The sequence below is a fragment of the Pogoniulus pusillus genome, chromosome 42 (genome assembly GCF_015220805.1).
Source record: "Pogoniulus pusillus isolate bPogPus1 chromosome 42, bPogPus1.pri, whole genome shotgun sequence".
In the NCBI taxonomy this organism is placed as follows: Eukaryota; Metazoa; Chordata; class Aves; order Piciformes; family Lybiidae; genus Pogoniulus; species Pogoniulus pusillus.
The window spans coordinates 5,020,889-5,040,243 of NC_087305.1; the positions used below are offsets into that span (position 1 = coordinate 5,020,889).

General features: G+C 56.4%; 2 protein-coding genes across 5 annotated transcripts in view; both read left to right on the forward strand.

Moving 5' to 3' along the window:
• The first annotated feature begins 436 nt into the window (after positions 1–436).
• On the forward strand, positions 437–5,136 carry EGR3 (early growth response 3). Of its 3 annotated transcripts, XM_064175461.1 has the most exons (3): positions 1,096–1,177; positions 2,072–2,167; positions 2,499–5,136. In XM_064175461.1, exon 3 carries the CDS (start codon positions 2,507–2,509, stop codon positions 3,539–3,541), a length of 1,035 nt encoding a protein of 344 aa, XP_064031531.1. In that variant the 5' UTR covers positions 1,096–1,177; positions 2,072–2,167; positions 2,499–2,506; the 3' UTR covers positions 3,542–5,136. The 3 variants fall into 3 exon arrangements, with proteins under 3 accessions (XP_064031530.1, XP_064031531.1, XP_064031532.1); XM_064175460.1 differs by lacking the exon at positions 2,072–2,167 and having other exon boundaries at positions 437–1,177; XM_064175462.1 differs by lacking the exons at positions 1,096–1,177; positions 2,072–2,167 and adding an exon at positions 1,524–1,605.
• Positions 5,137–17,520: 12,384 nt separating this feature from the next.
• BIN3 (bridging integrator 3) overlaps positions 17,521–19,355 on the forward strand; it is a 50,685-nt gene continuing 48,850 nt past the window's right edge. The window contains exon 1 of one of the 2 annotated variants that reach the window (XM_064175771.1): positions 17,521–17,789. In XM_064175771.1, coding sequence (XP_064031841.1) covers positions 17,782–17,789 — 8 coding nt within the window. In that variant the 5' untranslated portion in view covers positions 17,521–17,781. The remainder of the gene's footprint in view (positions 17,790–19,355) is intronic. The other variant, XM_064175772.1, reaches the window with a different exon arrangement.

Consider the following 19,355-nt stretch of genomic DNA (forward strand, 5'->3'; position numbering starts at 1 on the left):
GATGCCCGGTATAGGATGCCCAGTACGAGACGCCCGGTACCGGAAGCCTCGTATAGGATGCCCTGTGCCTGATGCCCGGTGCAGGATGCCCGGTACAGCATGCCCGATATAGCATGCCCCGTGCACGGTACGGGATGCCCGCTTCCGGATGCCCGCTATAGGATGCCCGGTGCCCGGTACAGAATACCCGGTATAGGATGCTCGCTGTCCTGTGCCCCATTTCCCGGTGCGGGATGCCGGTTGCCCGGTACATGATGCACGGGATGGGATGCCCGATGCCCGGTACGGGATACCCGGGATGGGATGCCCATTGCAAAGCCCCCCGGTTGCTCGGTGCCGCTGTCTCCCCGCTCGCCGCGGCCCCGCTTCCTGCTTTCTAATGTTCCATTGTGCGGAGCTTCCATTGTGACGTCGAGGCTCGGCTGGCTTTGTCTGTCCATATATGGGCAGCTACGTCACGGAGCGCTCCCGCCGCCCGCATAAATGGGCTGCGGAGTCCCCGGCGGAGCAGTCGGGCGGCAGCGGAGGGAACCGGCGAAACGGGGCTGGGAGGAACGGGGGAAAAACGGGGAGGGGGGGGGAGGAACGAACAAGGAGCAAGAGGGAGAGAGAACAGAGAGAGAGGAGGGGTTAAATCCTCCCACCCGCTTCTACAACCACATCTGCCAGCCAGATCGCCCCCTCCCCCTCGAGGAAACACCACCAAGAGGGACCCACGGAGGACCGCACCCCCCTCTCGCCCCCTCCTCCGCGGCCACCCCCGGCCCCCCCACCCCCCCCCCCACCCTTTTTTTTTTTTTTCTTCCTTTTTTTTTCCTCCCTCCCCCTCAGTTCCCCCCCCCCCACCCCCCACCCCCTTTCCCTTCCAACCCCCCCACCCCATCCTCCCACCTCGTCGCCCCCGCCCCAACTTTTTCCCTCTTGCATGATTTCCCTCGGCGCTCGGCTCTGCCACTCGGATGTTGTTCGCTCGGGAGCTGAAGCGGGAGCCACGTTGAGCCAGCCTTTTCCTCCAGTGCTATGACAGGCAAACTACTGGTGGAGAAGCTGCCGGGGACCATGAACACTTTGATGAACCAATTGCCTGACAATCTGTACCCAGAGGAGATCCCCAACTCTTTGAATATCTTCTCCAGCAGCAGCGACTCGGTGGCTCACTACAACCAGATGGCTGCAGGTAAAAAGAGAGGGGGGGGGGGGGGGGGGGGGGGGGGGGGGGGGAAAGGAAAAAAAAAAAAAAGGAAAAAAAAATAAAAGGAGGTGAGGAGGGGGTTAGAGAGGGGGAGAGGAAAGGGAGGAAAACGGGGAGAAGGGGAGGGAAAGCTCGGGATGGGGATAGGGGGGATTGGAAGCGGAGGGGTTCGCAGGAGGAAAGGCGGTGGGGAGGGTGTCATGGAGCCTCGGAGGGAAGAGCTGGGGCTGGGGAGCGTCGTCGTGTGTGTGTGTGTGTGTGTGTGTGGTGGGTGGGTGTGAGTGTGTGTGTGTGTGTGTGTCCCTCACCCACCCACCCACCCACCCTCCCACCCACCGCTTCTCGCCTCGCCGTGGCTCCGCACGATCGCTGCAGGGGCTCCGCCGAGCGCTGCTGCCGAGCCGCCGCCGCAGGTACGGGCACGGCGGCCGCGCTCCGCTCCGTGGGGAAGAGAAGGAGGAGGAGGAAGATAGCGAGGGGTGTGGGGGGGACAAGCCTGGGTCCCCCCCTTCCCTGTGTCACGCAGGGGGTCCACCCACCCGCGGGTGCGGGGGCACCGCGGACACGCGTGGCCGTGGAGGTCGCCTCCCTCCCCCCCTACCTCCACCTCCCGCTTCATCCCCAACCCCGCAGCGTGGGTTCCCCGGGACACGGCGGCGACTTTCCCGGAGCGTGGGGCTGGGATTAGAGGGGGTGGGTTTGGGGAAGTGATATCGGGGAGAGGGGGCACAGGTGAGCCCCAGGGACTGTAGGGGGTGGGGAGCTCCCCGAGTGTCCCCACTCCCACTCGGAGCTACGCTGGGCTAAACCCACTCCTCCCCCCCACCCCAACCCCCTCCAACCCACCCCCGTGTTTCTCCTCGCCGGGGCTCGGCGCAGGGAAGGCGGCGAGTCGGTAACGGCGGAGCCGGCTCCGCGGAGTGCCCAGCGCTGCCGGGGGCTGGACGGGGAGGAGAAGCCTACCTGTAACCGCAGGTACCTCCTTCCCCCGGCCCCACTTGTTTTGGGAGGGTGCGGCGGGGTGTCCCCCCCATCCCATCCTGCCCTCCTCCTGCCCCGGGGGTAGCCCGGGAGGGACGGGGGTGGGGGTTAAAACATCCCGGCCCCTCGGTATCAACGGGACCCCTCGGCAGGCAGCGCCGCAGTACGCGGAGGGGGGGAGCAGGGTGGGGGAAAAGCAGCGAGAGGGGTAGGAGGGAGCGGAGCGGGGGTGGGCTGCTGGTGTATCCCTGGTGTATCCCCGGGGCACCCCCTCGGGGCGGTGCAGCCCTCCCGGCTCACCCTGCCCCGCTTCTTTCTCCCGCAGATAATGTTATGGACATTGGCTTAGCCAACGAAAAGGCCGGGCAGGAGCTGTCCTCTTACTCGGGGACTTTCCAGCCGGCTCCGGGCAACAAGACCGTCACCTACCTGGGGAAATTCGCCTTCGACTCGCCCTCCAACTGGTGCCAGGACAACATCATCAGCCTGATGAGCGCGGGCATCCTGGGGGTGCCGCCGTCTTCGGGCGCTCTCACCAGCACGCAGAGCTCGGCGGGCAGCATGGGCCCACCGCAGGGCGAGGTGGACCAGATGTACCCCGCGCTGCCGCCCTACTCCTCCTGCAGTGACCTCTACCCGGAGCCCGTCTCCTTCCACGACCCCCAGAGCAACCCTGGCCTCACCTACTCTCCCCAGGATTACCAGGCAGCCAAGCCCGCCCTGGACAGCAACCTCTTCCCCATGATCCCAGACTATAACCTTTACCACCACCCCAACGACATGGGCACCATCACGGAGCACAAACCCTTCCAGAGCCTGGACCCCATCCGTGTCAACCCTCCCCCCATCACCCCGCTGGAGACCATCAAGGCCTTCAAGGACAAACAGATCCACCCGGGTTTCGGGGGCCTGCCACAGCCTCCCCTCACCCTCAAACCCATCCGACCCCGCAAGTACCCCAACCGGCCCAGCAAGACTCCCCTCCACGAGCGACCCCACGCCTGCCCCGCCGAGGGCTGCGACCGCCGCTTCTCCCGCTCCGACGAGCTCACCCGCCACCTGCGCATCCACACGGGCCACAAACCCTTCCAGTGTCGCATCTGCATGCGGAGCTTCAGCCGCAGCGACCACCTCACCACCCACATCCGCACCCACACCGGCGAGAAGCCCTTCGCCTGCGAGTTCTGCGGCCGCAAGTTCGCCCGCTCCGACGAGCGCAAGAGGCACGCCAAGATCCACCTCAAACAGAAGGAGAAGAAGGCCGAGAAGGGCTCGGCCGGGCAGCCCCCCACTGCCACCCCCGCCAACGCCACTGCCACCACCTCGCCCCCCGTCGCCCTCGCCCCCGCTGTCACCACGTGCGCTTGAGGGACCGCTGGCAGGTGGCACGGTGGCATGGTGGCACGTCCGTCTCCTCCTCTTGGTCCTCTGCACCCCGCTGCTCTCAGAGAGGGGGGTCCCCGGGGTGGCTTCGCCCGCTGGGTTTAGGATGCCGGGGGAGCTCTGCGCTGCGTGGGTCCCCACACCCGGATTGACCGGGTCCAGGCTGCCCGCACCCGGATCCTGCCCGCACTTGGATCGACGGGATGGCTGCCTGGATCCAGGCTGCCCGCACCCGGATTGACCCGCACCCGGATCCTGCCTGCACTTGGATCGACTGGACCTGCACTTGCCCGCATCTGGGCTTCCCGTTCCCGGGTTGTCCGGACCCGGGGTACCTGCACCCGGGATGTCTGCACCCGGATTGCCTGGACCCGGGATACCCGCACCTGGATTGCCTAGACCCGCACTGCCAGCATCTGGGCTTCCCACATCCCCATTTCCCTGCTGCCTGGAACCTTCCTGGATCTGCATTTGCCTGGGTCCGGGATTCCCGCACCTTCCTTGAGCTCACCTGGATCCCTGCTTCCCGGATCCCAGCTGTACCTACCTGCACTGCCTGGATCCCGGTTTGCCCACATCTGGATTACCCAGACCCGGATTACTCAAACCCGGATCTCACCTGCCTGCACCTCCCGCTGCCTGGATCGCAGCTTCCCGGATCTCGGTTTCTCGGATCCCTCCTTCCCGCATCTCCCGGCTCCAGCCTGTCCCGGGAAGCGAGCTGTCCCGGCTTGCAGATCCTTTGGGATCCCAGCTCACCTGGATCACCCCGGGAGCCCAGATCCCATCTACCTGGGACTGCGGCTGCTCAGGACCGGGGTGGGGGACCCATCCCGGCTGCCCCTCAGGGGCTGGCCCGGGTGGGGTTGAAGGGATGGAGCCGCCCCTGCCCCGCTGGCTCCCAATCCCACCCCCTGGTGACCCCCATCCCACTTTTCCCTTTCCCAGCACCACTTCCCCGCGGCGGAGGTAAGCGGATTTGGAAGCCCCCAGACCAGTCTGGCAGAGCAGGGCACGGAGAAGGGGAGGGGGGGGGGAGAAGTGTGTGCAGCTATGCAGGACATCCCTCCCCCCCCCTCCTCCCAAACAACTCCGTGGAGGGGGGGAGAGGAGGGGGAGCAGGGGAAGCGGAGCGGAGGGCAGCGAGGAGCAACATCCCCGGCAGCAGCTTTTGGGTTTGTTTGGGTTTATTTGATTTCGATTTTCATTATTTTGGGTTTTTGTTGGTTGTTTTTTTTTAACCTTTTGCATTTTTTTTTCTTTCCAGAAGCCCACTCCCTACTTTTCCACTCCTCTTTCCCTCCCTCCCCCCTCCCCCCATCCCCGGTATTGTTTTTGTTTTTGCTTTTGTTTTCCCTGAATACTTTTTATAATGTGAGATTTTTTTTTTTTAACGTTTATTTGGTCACTTTAAAACCAAACCAACTACGGAGGAGAGAGAGAGAGAAACAGATTTAAGACCAACCCACCACAACCCTCCCACCTTTCCCCTCCCCTGCCAAAAAGAACTTTAACCTCAGTGAAATCCTCTATTTTATTTTGGATGCTTTTATTTTGGAATATAAATTTATGATTTTTAATTATTCTCTCTTCCTTTTTTTTTTTGGGGGGGGTTTATTTGGTTTTCCTTTCTCCTTCTGGTATGTGCATGTCATTGCATGACTGCTCGGATTTTTTTTTTCTCCCCTTCTTTTGTTTTAATAAAACTGTGCTGAGATGGAAGCTTAAAGAAAAAAATAAATGAAAACCTTTAAAAAAAAAAAAAGAGGAAAAAATGGAGATAAAAAAACGGAGGAAAAGAAAAGGAGGGGAAAAAAAGGAGAAAAAAAAGGAGGGAAAAAGAGGGGGAAAAAAGGAGAAAAAAAAGGAGGAAAAAAAAAGGAGGGGGAAAAAGGGGGGAAAAAAGGGGAGGAAAAAAAGGAGGGAAAAAAAAGGAGGGAAAAAGAGGAAAAAAAGGAGGGGGAAAAAAAGGAGAGAAAAAAAGGAGAGAAAAAAGGAGGACAAAAAAGGAGAGGAAAAAAAAGGAGAGAAAAAGGGGGGAAAAGGAGGGGGGGAAAAGGAGGAAAAAAAAGGAGAGAAAAAAAAAGGAGAGAAAAAAGGAGGGAAAAAAAGGAGACCAAAAAAAGGATAAAAAAAAAAAGGTAGAGAAAAAAAATAGGGATGAAAAAAAAGGGAGGAAAAAAAAAAAAGAGAGAGAAAAAAAAAGGGAGGAAAAAAAAAAGGAGAGAAAAAAAAGGAGAAAAAAACCGAAGCAAAACAAAAAAGATTTTAAAAACAAACAAAAAAATAATAAAGAAAAAAATAGACAAAAAAAACATAATCTCTGTTGCCAAAAGGTTGTGCTATCCAGGTTTGATGTCTGCATGTGAATAATAATAATAATGATAATAATTAATAATGATAATAATAATGGAAAGGGGAAAGAAAAAAAACACACTAAAAAATGTAAAAAAAAAATATAAGAGAACTGCAGTCGAATTTCTGTGAAAGGAGCAAAAAAGAGGAGGAAGAAAATTAATTCGATGATGAAATCAATTGAAAGGGATTGGAATGGGAGAAATTGGGAGTGGGAATGGAAAGGAAAAGTTGAAGTAAAGGGGAATGAAGTAAAATAAAGGGGGGGGGTAAACTAAAAGGAGATGAAGTCAAGGGGGAGAGGGGACAAAAGGGGATAAAATATGGGGGGGATAAAATAAAGGGGGGGATAAAAGGGGGTAAAGTAAGGGGGGGTAAAATAAAGGGGATAAAATAAAGAAGGGGATAAAATAAAGGGGGGATAAAAGGGGGTAAATTAAGGGGGGGTAAAATAAAGGGGATAAAATAAAGAAGGGGATAAAATAAAGGGGGGATAAAAGGGGGTAAAGTAAGGGGGGGTAAAATAAAGGGGGGATAAAAGGGGGTAAAGTAAGGGGGGTAAAATAAAGGGGATAAAATAAAGAGGGGGATAAAATAAAGGGGGGATAAAAGGGGATAAAGTAAGGGGGGGCAAAATAAAGGGGGGATAAAAGGGGGTAAAGTAAGGGGGGGTAAAATAAAGGGGGGATAAAAGGGGATAAAGTAAGGGGGAATAAAATAAAGGGAGGATAAAAGGGGGTAAAGTAAGGGGGGGTAAAATAAAGGGGGGATAAAAGGGGGGTAAAGTAAGGGGGGGTAAAATAAAGGGGGGATAAAAGGGGGTAAAGTAAGGGGGGGCAAAATAAAGGGGGGATAAAAGGGGGTAAAGTAAGGGGGGTAAAATAAAGGGGGGTAAAGAGGGGATAAAAGGGGATAAAATATGGGAGGGTGAAATAAAAGGGGATAAAGGGGGGATAAAAGGGGGTAAAGTCAGGGGGGATAAAAGATGATAAAATAAGAGGGGGTAAAATGAAAAGGTGTAAAATAAGGGGGGGGGTGAAATAAGGGGGGATAAATTAAGGAGGGATGAACTAAGTGGGGATAAAATAAGGGATAAAAGAGGGATGAACTAAAGGGGGGATTAAATAAGGGGGGGTATAAAATAAGGGAGAGATAAAATGGGGGGATGAAATAAGGGGTCATAAAATAAAAGGGGGACAAAATAAGGGGGGGTATAAAACAAGTGGGATAAAATAGGGGGGGGTTAAAATAAAAATGGGATGAAATAAGGGGGGATGAAGGGGATGAAATAGGGAGGGATGAAATAGAGGGGGATGAAATAAGGGGAGGATGAAGGGGATGAAATAGGGGGGGATGAAATAGGGGGGGATGAAATAAGAGGGGGATGAAGGGGATGAAATAGGGAGGGATGAAATAGAGGGGGATGAAATAAGGGGAGGATGAAGGGGATGAAATAGAGGGGGATGAAATAAGGGGAGGATGAAGGGGATGAAATAGAGGGGGATGAAATAAGGGGAGGATGAAGGGGATGAAATAGAGGGGGATGAAATAAGGGGGTATAAAATAAAAGTGGGATAAAATAAGGGAGGGTAAACTAAATAAATGGGGGATAAAATAAGGGGAGATAAACTAAATAAAGGGCAATAAACTAAAGGGAAATGAAATAATGGGGAATGAAATGAAAGCAAAACAAAGGGAAAGAGTGAAATGAAGGGAAATAAAACAGAGGAAAGAAAAGAAGCTAAAAAGAAGCTAAAAGAATAAAAAGAAAATAAAAGAAGAGAATAAAAGCAAAGCAAAGACTAAAAGAACCAAACCACAATCAGGTTTTAACCACACGGACCTAAGGGAATGATATTTTTTGAGAGACTTTTGTACAAAGCTGAGTACTTAGAGAATAAAAACAGAAACAAAAAAAAGCCAAAAAAAAATTAAAAAGGATAAAAAAAAGAGAGAAAAAAAAAAGAAGAAAAAAGAAAAAAAGCAAACAAAAAAAAAAATCCCAAACCTCAAGACCAGATGTAATATATTTTGTGGATGTTTTTTATTTCTTGGATTTATAGTACCTTATACTAAGGTTAAAAAGAAATAATAAATAATAATGGAAAAAAAATAATTAAAAAGAGATGGAGGGGGGAAAGAGGGAGAAAAAAAAGGGGGGGGAAAGAGGGAAGGAAAAAAGAGGGGGGAAAGAGAGGAAAAAAAAGAGAGTGGAATAGAAGAGGGGGGGGAAAAGAGGGGAGGAAAGAGAGAAAAAAAAAGAGAGGGAAATAAGAGAGGGGGAAAAAGAGGGGAGAAAAAAGAGGAAAATAAAAGAGGGGGGAAAAGAGGGAAGAAAAAAGAGAGGAAATAAAAGAGTGGGGGAAAAAGAGGGAAGAAAAAAGAGGGGGGAAAAGAGGGGGGGGAGAGAGAAAAAAAAAGAGAGGGAAATAAGAGAGAGGGGGAAAAAGAGGGGAGAAAAAAGAGGAAAATAAAAGAGGGGGGAAAAGAGGGAAGAAAAAACAGAGGGAAATAAAAGAGAGGGGGAAAAAGGGGGGAAAAAAAGAGGGAACAAAAAAAGGGAGGGGAAGAGGGAAGGAAAAAAGAGGAGGGAAAAAGAGGGGAATAAAGAGTGGGAAAAAGAGGGAAGAAGAAAAGAGGGGAAAAAAGAAGGAAGGAAAGAAGAGAGGGGAAAGAGGGAAGAAAAAAGAGAGGGGAAAAAAGAGGGAAGAAAAAAGAGGGGAGAAGGGAAGAAAAAAGAGAGGGAAAAGAGGGAAGAAAAAAGAGGGGGGGAAAGAGGGAAGAAAAAAAGAGGGGGGGAAAGAGGGAAGAAAAAAGAGGGGGGGAAAGAGGGAAGAAAAAAGAGGGGGGGAAAGAGGGAAGAAAAAAGAGGGGGGGAAAGAGGGAAGAAAAAAGAGGGGGGGAAACAGGGAAGAAATAAGAGGAGGAAAAAAGAGGGGGAAAGAAGAGGGAAGAAGGGTGAGGGAAGGGAGAAAAAAAGGGGAAAAAGAGAGAAAAAAGAGGGGGAAAAGAGAGGAAAAAAGGGGGGGGAAAGAGGGAGAAAAAAGGGGGGGAAAAAAGAGGGGTAAAAAGGAGGGAAAGAAAAAGAGGGGAAGAGGGGAAAAAAGGGAGAAAAAAAAAAGAGGGGTAAAAAGGAGGGAAAGAAAAAGAGGGGAAGAGGGGAAAAAAGGGAAGAAAAAAAGAGGGGAAAAATGTGGGGGGTAAAAGGGGGGGGGAAGACGGAAGGGGAAAAGAGGAGAAACGAAGGGGAGGGTGGAAAAGGGGGGGGGGGGGAAGACTTTTCAATGCTTGATATCGTGAAAAGGTGACGATTTTCACACACATTTCATGTGCTCGTTTGTCAAGTCGTTAACGCCAAGCCCGGAGGGTTCCAAACCAGCGGTTTTTAAGGTGGGGAAGGGGAGGGGAGGGGTGGGGGAAAAAAAAAACAACAAACAAACCCAAACTCCCCCCCCCAAAAAAAAACAAACAAGGAACAACCAAGAGCAAAAACTCGACAAAAACAGCCGAACCTTGACCCGATGTCTTTGTTGTACCATTTGCACTGTGAGCAAATGCTAATGCAGTAAATATATTGTGTTTGCTGACAATCAAACCCTGTGCTAGAGAGCTTTTCTTGGAGGGAGGAGGAAAAGAAACAACACAGCAAACAGGCAGGATGGGGGGAAAAAAAAGCTGGGTTTGGGGGTGGGAAAGCAAAAAGGTGAAGTTTTGGTGGCTGGGAGGGGGTTGAAATGAGTGAAAATGGGGAGGGGGGTGGTGGGAGCTGGGATGCTCTGCGAGTTGGTTGTGGCTTTTGGATGGGCTCAGAGTTGTCTTTTTCTCCTTGGTTCTTATTTATTCCTGGTTTTGTTGTTATTTCTTATTTAAAAGGAGGGGAAAAAGGTCAATATGGGTGAGGAAAACCAAAAAGGTGAAGTTTTGGTGGCTGGGAGGGGGTTGAAATGAGTGAAAATGGGGAGTGGTGGGAGCTGGGATGCTCTGCAAGTTGGTTGTGGCTCTTGGATGGGCTCAGAGTTGTCTTTTTCTCCTTCTTATTTATTCCTGATTTTGGTGTTATTTGTTCCTGATTTTGGTGTTATTTGTTCCTGATTTTGGTGTTATTTATTCATGATTTTGGTGTTATTTGTTCCTGATTTTGGTGTTATTTGTTCCTGATTTTGGTGTTATTTCCTATTGAAAAGGAGGGGAAGAAGTTCAATCTGGGGGTGGAAAAGCAAAAAGGTGAAGTTTTGGTGGCTGGGAGGGGGTTGAAATGAGTGAAAATGGGGAGGGTCATCTGTGCTGGGTTGCTTTGCAAGCTGGTTGTGGCTTTTGGATGGGCTCAGAGTTGTCTTTTTCTGCTTGGTTCTTATTTATTCCTGATTTTGTTGTTATTTCTTATTTAAAAGGAGGGGAAAAAGGTCAATATGGGTGAGGAAAAGCAAAAAGGTGAAGTTTTGGTGGCTGGGAAGGGGTTGAAATGAGTGAAAATGGGGAGGGGGGTGGTGGGAGCTGGGATGCTCTGCGAGTTGGTTGTGGCTTTTGGATGGGCTCAGAGTTGTCTTTTCCTCCTTCTTATTTATTCCTGGTTTTGGTGTTATTTATTCCTGATTTTGTTGTTATTTCCTATTGAAAAGGAGGGGAAAAAGGTCAATCTGGGGGTGGAAAAGCAAAAAGGTGCAAGTTTTGGTGGCTGGGAGGGGGTTGAAATAGCTTCAGATTGGGAGGGTGGTTGGGGCTGGGTCGCTTTGTAAGTTGGTTGTGCCTTTTGGATGGCCTCAGAGTTGTCTTTTTCTCCTTGGTTCTGATTTATTCCTGATTTTGTTGTTATTTCCTACTGAAAAGAAGGGGGAAAAGTTCTATCTGGGTGTGGAAAACTAAAAATGTGAAGTTTTGGTGGCTGGGAGGGGGCTGAAATGAGTGAAAATGGTGAGAGGGCAGTGGGTGCTAGGGTGCTCTGCCAGCTGGTTATGCCCTTTGGATGGGCTCAGAGTTGTCTTTTTCTGCTTGGTTCTTATTTATTCCTGATTTTGTTGTTATTTCCTATTTAAAAAGAGGGGGAAAAGGTCAATCTGGGTCTGGAAAACCAAAATTGTGAAGTTTTGGTTGCTGGGAGGGTGTTGAAAGGACTCAAAATGGGTAGGGGTTGTCAGTGCTGGGCTACTTTGAGACCTCCTTGAGCCTTTTGGATGCCCTCAGTGGTGTCTTTTCCTCCTTAAGTTGTTATTTATTCCTGAGGTTTTAATGGTTTGGTACTTAAAAAAGGAGGAAAAGGTCAATGTGGGTGTGGAGAACCAAAAATGTCAAGTTTTGGTGGCTGGGAGGGGGTTGAAATGAGTGAAAATGGGGAGGGGTGGTGGGCGCTGGGGTGCTCTGCCAGCTGGTTGTGCCCTTTGGATGGGCTCAGTGTTGCCTTTTCCTCCTTAGTTCTGATCTATCCCTGATTGTGTTGTCGTTTTCCTATTTAAAAAGAGGGGAAAAAGCTCAATCTGGGTCTGGAAAACCAAAAATGTGAAGGTTTGGTTGCTGGGGGGGGTGTTGAAATGGCTCAAAATGGGTAGGGGCGATCAGAGCTGGGCTACTTTGTGACCTGCTTGTGCCTTTTGGATGTCCTCAGTGTTGCCTTCTCCTCCTTAGTTCTGATTCATTCCTGACTTTGTTCCTGTTTCCTATTTAAAAGGAGGGGGGGAAAAAGGTTCAATATGGGTGTGGAAGATCAAAAAAGATGAAGTTTTGGAGGCTGAGGCTCAAAATGAGGAGGGTGCTGAGTGCTAGGCCACCCTGCAACCTGTTTGTACCTCTCTGGTGTCCCCAGTGCTGTCTTCTCTTCTGCATTTTGGATTTCTTCATCACTTTAAAACGATTTCCTATTTAAAAGGGAAGGGAAAAGCTCAATATGGGTCTGGAAAACCCAAAATAGGAAGTTTTGGTGGCTGAGGGGGGGGGGGTGTAAAAGTGAGAGGGGCAGAGCAGTGGCTGCTTTGCCACTTTGCAACCAGTTTTATACCTTTTTGATGTCCCTTTGCTAAGTTTTGAGCTCTTCCTGAGTTTTTGACCCAATTTCCTTCAAACTAACCCCAACTTTTCTTCAGCCCCCAGCCCACCCTCACCTCTCTTCAGTTCTTTCCATGGTGAGTCCAACTGGGTGACCTCCAAGGTGACACCAGCTCCATCATGGTGTGTTGTGTGTCCCCCCCCCCAACTCCCTCTAACTGGACAACCTCACAGGTGTCCCAAGGTGGGGGATGGGTTGGAACAAGAAGATCTTGAAGGTCTCTTCCAACCCAACCCATTCTTTGTTTTGTGCACCTCCAAGTCACAGAATCACAGCAACCTGCAGGCTGGCAAAGCCCCTCAGGGTCACCCAGTCCAACCTACAACCCTACTCTGCAAGACTCACCTTGAACCATAGCCCCAAGCACCACATCCAAACCACCCTGAAACACAGCCAGGCTGGGGGACTCCAGCACCTCCCTGGGCAGCTCACTCCAGTCCCTGACCACTCTCTCCAGGAAAAACTTTTCCTTCATGTCCAATCTGAACTTCCCCAGGCTCAGCTTGAGGCCATTCCCCCTTTTTCTGTCTCCAGTTACCTCTGAGCAGAGCCCAGCAGCAGCCTCTCCACAATGCCCCTTCAGGTAGCTGCAGACAGCAATGAGCTCTGCCCTCAGCCTCCTCTTTTTCATAGAAGCACAGAACCAAGCAGGCTGGCAGAGAGCTCCAAGCTCACCCAGCACAACCCAGCCCCCAGCCCTGCCCAACCAACCAGACCATGGCACTCAGTGCCCCAGCCAGGCTTGGCTGCAACACCTCCAGCCATGGGCACTGCACCACCTCCCTGGGCAGCCCATTCCAGTGCCAATCACTCTCTCTGACAACAACTTCCTCCTCACAGCCAGCCTGAGCCTGCCCTTGCACAACTTGAGCTGTGTCCCCTTCTTCTGTTGCTGCTTGCCTGGCAGCAGAGCCCAACCCCACCTGGCTACAGCCTCCCTGCAGACAGCAATGAGCTCTGCCCTGAGCCTCCTCTTCTGCAGGCTGCACCCCCCCAGCTCCCTCAGCCTCTCCTCAGAGAAGATTTAGTCCTCCCCACCAAAACCAGCAGGTCCTTGGGTTGGCCTTGACCTCATCTCTTCTTTCCTCCCCACCCCTGGCACGGCTGCCCTGACCCTGGCAGGCTCCGGGCGGCTGGCGCTGGTTGGAGGAGGGTGGCAGAAAGAGGATCGCAGAGCTTCAGCCGGCGCTGACCCCAGGCTGCATCCCACAGCTCGGGGTAAAAATAACCTGCTGGGACTCAGCACTGAGCAGCAAAGGGATTGGGTGGGAGCAGGAGGAGGAGGAGGAGGAAGGTGCTTGGATATTAGCAGCGGGCACAAGGGTGGTGTGGTTGTGGTTCAGTCCTTCCCCGGTGATGAGGCTGGTGGTGGTGGAGCTGTGGTGGTTCAGTCCTACCCCTGGGATGAGGCTGCTGCTGGTGGGGCTGTAATGGCTCAATCCTTCCCTGGTGATGAAGCTGGTGGTGGTGGAGCTGTGGTGGTTCAGTCCTACCCCCGGGATGAGGCTGCTGCTGGTGGGGCTGTAATGGCTCAATCCTTCCCTGGTGATGGAGCTGGTGGTGGAGCTGTGATGGTTCAATCCCACCCCAGGGATGAGGCTGTTGGCTGTGGGGCTGCAATGGCTCAGTCCTTCCCTGGTGATCAGGTTGTTGGTGGTGGATCTGTGGTAGTTTAATCCTTTCCCTGGTTATGAGGCTGTTGGGCTGTGGTGGTTCAATTCCTCTCCAGTTATGAGGTTGTAATGGCTCAATCCTTTCCTGGTCACAAAGCTGGTGGTGGACCTGTGATGGTTCAATCCTTCCCATGATGAAGCTCTTGGTGCTGGACCTGAGATGGTTCAATCCTTCCCTGGTGGTGAAGCTGTTGGTGCTGGAGCTGAGATGGTTCAGTCCTTCCCTGGTGATGAAGCTCTTGGTGCTGGAGCTGAGATGGTTCAGTCCTTCCCTGGTGATGAAGCTCTTGGTGCTGGAGCTGAGATGGTTCAGTCCTTCCCTGGTGATGAAGCTTTTCTGGAGCTGAGATGGTGCTGGAGGTGAAGGCTGGAGAGCTGTGGGGTTCTCTGGGTCCATGCTGGTCTAGCTCTGCTGGCCTGGAGTATCTGGAGTGGTCGAGCATCTCTCAAGGTTCCTCTTTCCCCAGAAGCTGCTGTTGGCACCGTGGTCTTCCTTGGCAGCCCTGGATTGTGGAGGTGCCAGCACCAGCAGGAAGTGCCCTGCCGTTGGATTTGGGCCTCGGAGGAGCTGCTGCTCCTGCCAGGCCAGGGCAGCTCTGCCCACCCCTGGGGCCTCACTCAGCTTCTTGGCTTGGAGAGGCTCTAACCTGGGGGGTGAGAAGCCAGGGGCAGGCAGTGCCTGATGATGCAGGGCACACCTGGCCCAGCTGCAGATGGCATCTCATGGTGTTGGAGGAGTCAGCTTCAGAGCCCATGGGCACTGTGCTGGGTGGGCTCCTGTGTGCCCAGCTGGATGCTCCTGTGCTTGAACCTTTGGTGACCACGCAGATGAGGCCCATGGTGCCAGAGATGCCCTTCCCTTGGTGCACTTCAGAGTGCCCACAGAGCTCAGCAGCTGTGTGCTGATCCCTGCAGTGTCCCCTGGCAGTGCCTTGGACCGGAGTCACCACGGGCACAGCTGCTGGGGCATCTTCTGAGGGTGCTGTGATGGTGGTGCCAGTGGCTGTGCCAGTGGGGATGGTGGCTGTGCCAGTGGTGCTGGTGGCTGTGCCAGTGGTGCTGGAGGCTGTGCCAGTGGGGATGGTGGCTGTGCCAGTGGTGCTGGTGGCTGTGCCAGTGGTGCTGGTGGCTGTGCCAGCGGGGATGGTGGCTGTGCCTCTCTCTCACTGGTAGCTCACTCTGGCAGGCGCTGGAGACGCTGGGCACAAGCAGGTGGTGGCACAGCAAAGGCTGCCAGAGGCCACCCGACGTCACTCCAGCACTCTGGGCTGCTTCGCTGAGGGCGAGGAGGAGGAGGAGGGAAGGAGCCCAGCGAGTGCCAAGGAGGCATCGTGGCCCCAGTGGCAGGCTGGGGACCCACTTGAGCAGGTGGGCACAAGCCCCCTGCCGGGCAGGACCCACCTCGTGTGGGAGAAGAGAGGTGAGGAGCACCCTTGGGTGGCAGAAGGCGTGGAGCATGTGCGGCACCTCGCACCAAGCCCTTGGTTGCCATGGGAACGTGGCACTGCCCAGCGCCGCGCCGGGGAGCTCCGGGGAGGAGGGAAGGGCTCTGCCAGCCACGCACCGGCCCCACGCTGCCTCTCCCCGCTCCACGCCGGCTCTGGCATCCCGAGGAGGCTCCAGAGGCTCTGCGAGGGCTCCGCCGGCCGGGAGGAGCTGTCCGCGGGACGGGACTGGATCTGCTCCCCAGGAGGAGCACCGAGAGCTGAGAGACTCCGTGCCCAGTGCTGGCAGCGCCCAGGAGCCAGCCCAGCAGCTCCTGGTTTGCAGCTGGCAGATGTTGGTGCCACAGCTGGCGGTGAGTCGCCTCCCTGACGTCCTCAGCCTGCAGCTCGACCTCCTCTCACGGCCCCAGCAGGAGACCTGGATGGCTCCTGCGGCACCCAGCCCTGTGCTGGCACCTCCTGGATCTGCCTCCCTCCTACACCCCCCTGGCCAGGGCACGGGTAAGGGCCCCTGGCAGCTCCAACCTCTGCTCTTGTTCGAGGGAAAGGGCCCAGACCTGCCCGCCCAGCACATGCCCAGGGGGCATGCAGGGCACGCAGGGCAAAGCCTCCAGGGAAGATGCTCCCAGAGCCCTTCCCTGGGGACGAGCAGACAGCAGGACCCCTGTGCCCAGCTCTGCCTCCAGCCACGGCCCTGGTGCCCCAAGGGCATGGCAGTGGGGACAGCAGCCAGGAGCAAACCACCAGCAGAACCCATCCTGGCACCAGCCTCAGTCTGTCCTTCCTCTTCCTCCTCCTCACCCTGCCCAGGGCACAGCAGAGTCCTCCTGGCTGCCTCCTCCTGGAGTTTGCTCTGCCACCCCCCAGCAGCACCCTCACAGTGATCCTGTGCCCCAGTGCCACACACAACCTCCCCTCTCCACCACCCAATCCCAAGCTCCTTCTGCCCACCCTGGCACAAACCCCAGTGCTTGGTGTGTGTGTGGGGGGGGCAGTGTGCCAGCCTGGGCACCCAGCTATGCCCCCCTGCCTCCCTCCCTGCTTTTTGGCTCATCCTGTCCTGCCTGGTGTCGGTGGCACTGCCCAGTTTAGCATCATCCTCCCTGCCCTTAATGAGTGCCCTGTTTACCTCCACCTGCTAATTGCTAAAGCCACCCCCTTGGCACCTGGCCCAGGCCTCCTCCCCTCGGCCCCGTGCCCTGGCACGTGCTGGCACCAGCACAGTGGCACCCCTGGGCTGGCAGTGGGGGTATGGGGGTCGGAGGGCACCCAGAGCTTGGGGGGGGGAGGTCTTTGTCTCATCCTGTCACCCCCCTGCCCTCCCCACCCCTGCTCCGGGGGTGGCTGCAGGGCACAGAGCTGAGGCCAGGTTGGGGTTTTTGGGTCACCACTTGGCAAGACCAAGAGCTGGGTTTGGGGGGGGGGGGGAGTCTCCCCCAGACTGGGTGCCCCTGCCCTGGCAAATGTGCTGCCCTCCTCTTGGGTCTCCTCTGTTGGCACAGCCCACATCAGCTCACCCACCCCTGGCTGCTCCTAGGCATGTCCCCCCTGCTCCTCGCCCATCCTGGGGTGCTCCTTGGCACCCCTTATGCTTGCCCACCTCCAGAATGCTCCCAAGCACCCCCACCCTGTGTCCTCACCCACTCTAGGATGCTCCTGGGCATCCCATGCCTACCTTAGGGTGCTCCTGGGCACCCCATACACACCATAGGGTACTTCCAGCCACCCCGTGCCCACCTTAGGGTGCTCCTCGGCACCCAATGCCCACCTTAGGGTACTTCCATTCACCTCATGCCCACCTTAAGGTGCTCCTGAGCACCCCATGCCCACCATAGGGTACTTCCATCCACTCCATGCCCACCTTAGGGTGCTCTTGGCCACCCCATACCTACCTTAGGGTGCTCCTAGGCACCCAATGCCCACCATAGGGCACTTCTAGCCACCTCATGCCAACTTTAGGGTGCTCCCAGCCACCCCGTGCCCACCGTGGAATAGTCCTGGGCACCTCATGCCCACCTCAGGGTGCTCCCAGCCACCTCATGCCCACCCCAGGGTGCCCCCGTGCAGCCCATGCCCACCCCAGGGTGCCCCTGAGCAGCTCATGCCCACCCCAGGGTGCCCCCGTGCAGCCCATGCCCACCCCAGGGTGCCCCCGAGCAGCCCATGCCCACCCCAGGGTGCCCCTGTGCAGCCCATGCCCATCCCAGGGTGCCCCCGAGCAGCCCATGCCCACCCCAGGGTGCCCCCGTGCAGCCCATGCCCACCCCAGGGTGCCCCCGAGCAGCCCATGCCCACCCCAGGGTGCCCCCGAGCAGCCCATGCCCATCCCAGGGTGCCCCGTGCAGCCCATGCCCACCCCAGGGTGCCCCCGAGCAGCCCATGCCCACCCCAGGGTGCCCCATGCAGCCCATGCCCACCCCAGGGTGCCCCGTGTGGTCCATGCCCACCTCTGGGTGGTCCCGGGTGGGGGCGGTGCCCGTGGGACCTTTTCTCCACTCCCGCCCTGCCCCCCGGGGGTCTCCCCCGGAGCCTTCGCAGCCTTCCCTCTGCTTCCCGCGTGCGGCCGCGCCGCCGCTGACGTCACAGCCCCTCCGCCTGACATCACCCGCGGCGCGGCACGCGGCGGATAAAGCTCCTCCCCCTCCGGGGGGCGTTACCGGAAGGGGCGGGGCGAGTGCGGAGGCACTTCCGGGAGCGGCGAGGGGCGGCGGAGCCATGAGCTGGTGAGTGCAGGACCCCTGCCCCCGCCGCGGGACCCCCGCCCCCGAGAGACCCCCAACCCCCCCTGCTGCGGGACCCCTGCCCCCGAGAGACCCCCCCCGCTGCGGGACCCCTCCCCCGGAGCTCGGCAGCGCCCCCGGTTCCGGCCCGCCGGGCCCGCACTTCTCACCGCGGGGGCTGCTGAGGCTGGCGGCTCGCTGCGGGCACCGGGCCCGGGCCGGGCTTCGCTCCGGTACTGGCTGCGCTTGATGCTGCTGCTGGCCCCGAGCGGGGCCTGGGTGCTGGCAGTGAGTGGGCCTCGGTGCTGGCCCAGCAGGCGCTCCGGTGCTGGCCGGGCTCGGCCTCGGTGCTGGCTGGCCCTGGCGCTGGCGTGGCGGAGGCTCCGGTACCGGCTCGCTGGGCCCATGGAGCTGGCTGCCTGGGGTGGCTCCGAGCCTGGGCAGGCCTGGCCTCGGTGCTGGTCCAACGGAGACTCCGGTCCCGGCCCTGTTGGACTGCGGTGCGGGCCCCGAGCAGGGCCTGGAGCTGGCACTGAGTGAGCCTTGGCGCTGGCCCGGCAGAGGCCCCGGTGCTGGCCCGGCAGAGGCCCCGGTGCTGGCCCGGCAGAGGCCCCGGTGCTGGCCCGGCAGAGGCCCCGGTGCTGGCCCGGCAGAGGCCCCGGTGCTGGCCCGGCAGAGGCCCCGGTGCTGGCCGGGCTTGGCCTCGGCGCTGGCTCTGTGTGGTCCGCGGTGCTGGCTGCTTAGGGAGGCTTCGAGCAGGCTTGGCCTTGCTGCTGGCCCCGCAGAGACGCTGGTGCTGGCCGTGTGTGCCCCCAGTGCCCCCGGTGCCCCTGGTACTGGCCCTCAGCGGGACTCGGTGCTGCTCCCCGGGCCGGGCGGGGCCTCGGGGCCGGCTCTGGGGGGGCTCTGCTGCTGGCCGAGCTCTGCTCCGGTTCTGGCTGGGCTGGCTCCGGTGGCAGCCTCAGGCAGGCCTCGGTGCTGGTCCCGGTGCCAGCCACACTCAGCCTCCGTGCAGGCCCAGGAGTGTGCCCTGCTGCTGCTGGAGCCCTGCTCAGGCTCTGCCGGCCCTGGCCCCGGGGTGGCTGCCCAGCACCCTCGGTTGGCACACACCTGGCTGACTGCTGGGCACTACCTGGGTCTGTGCCTGTGTCCCCTGCTTGTCCCTCCCCAGACCGCAGTGGGAGCAGAGGCTGAGTCCTTTGAATCCCTTCCCATATCCAGGAGGGTCCTCAGCAGCTCCCTGGGGCTGCAGTGCTGTAAAATCTATCATTAAAGCAAAGCTTTTTGGTTAAAAAGAGTTTCATGTGTGTTTGGGTCAGAGCTGGGGGGGGCACAGCTTAGATACCAGGGAGCCTCTGCTGGGCTGCTCCCTCCTGAAGTCATCTAAACTGATTGTGTCAGGAGCTAATGGTGAGTGCCCTGTGTGGGTCCTCCTGCTGGGCAGTCCTGTGTCAAGGGGGAAGGCTGTGGGGGACTTGCCCAGGTTGCTGAGGTCAGGTCGAGATTGCCAAGCTCTGGGCACGTGGATAGAAGGGAATGGGGCCAGAGTGGCTGAGAGCAGGCAGGCAG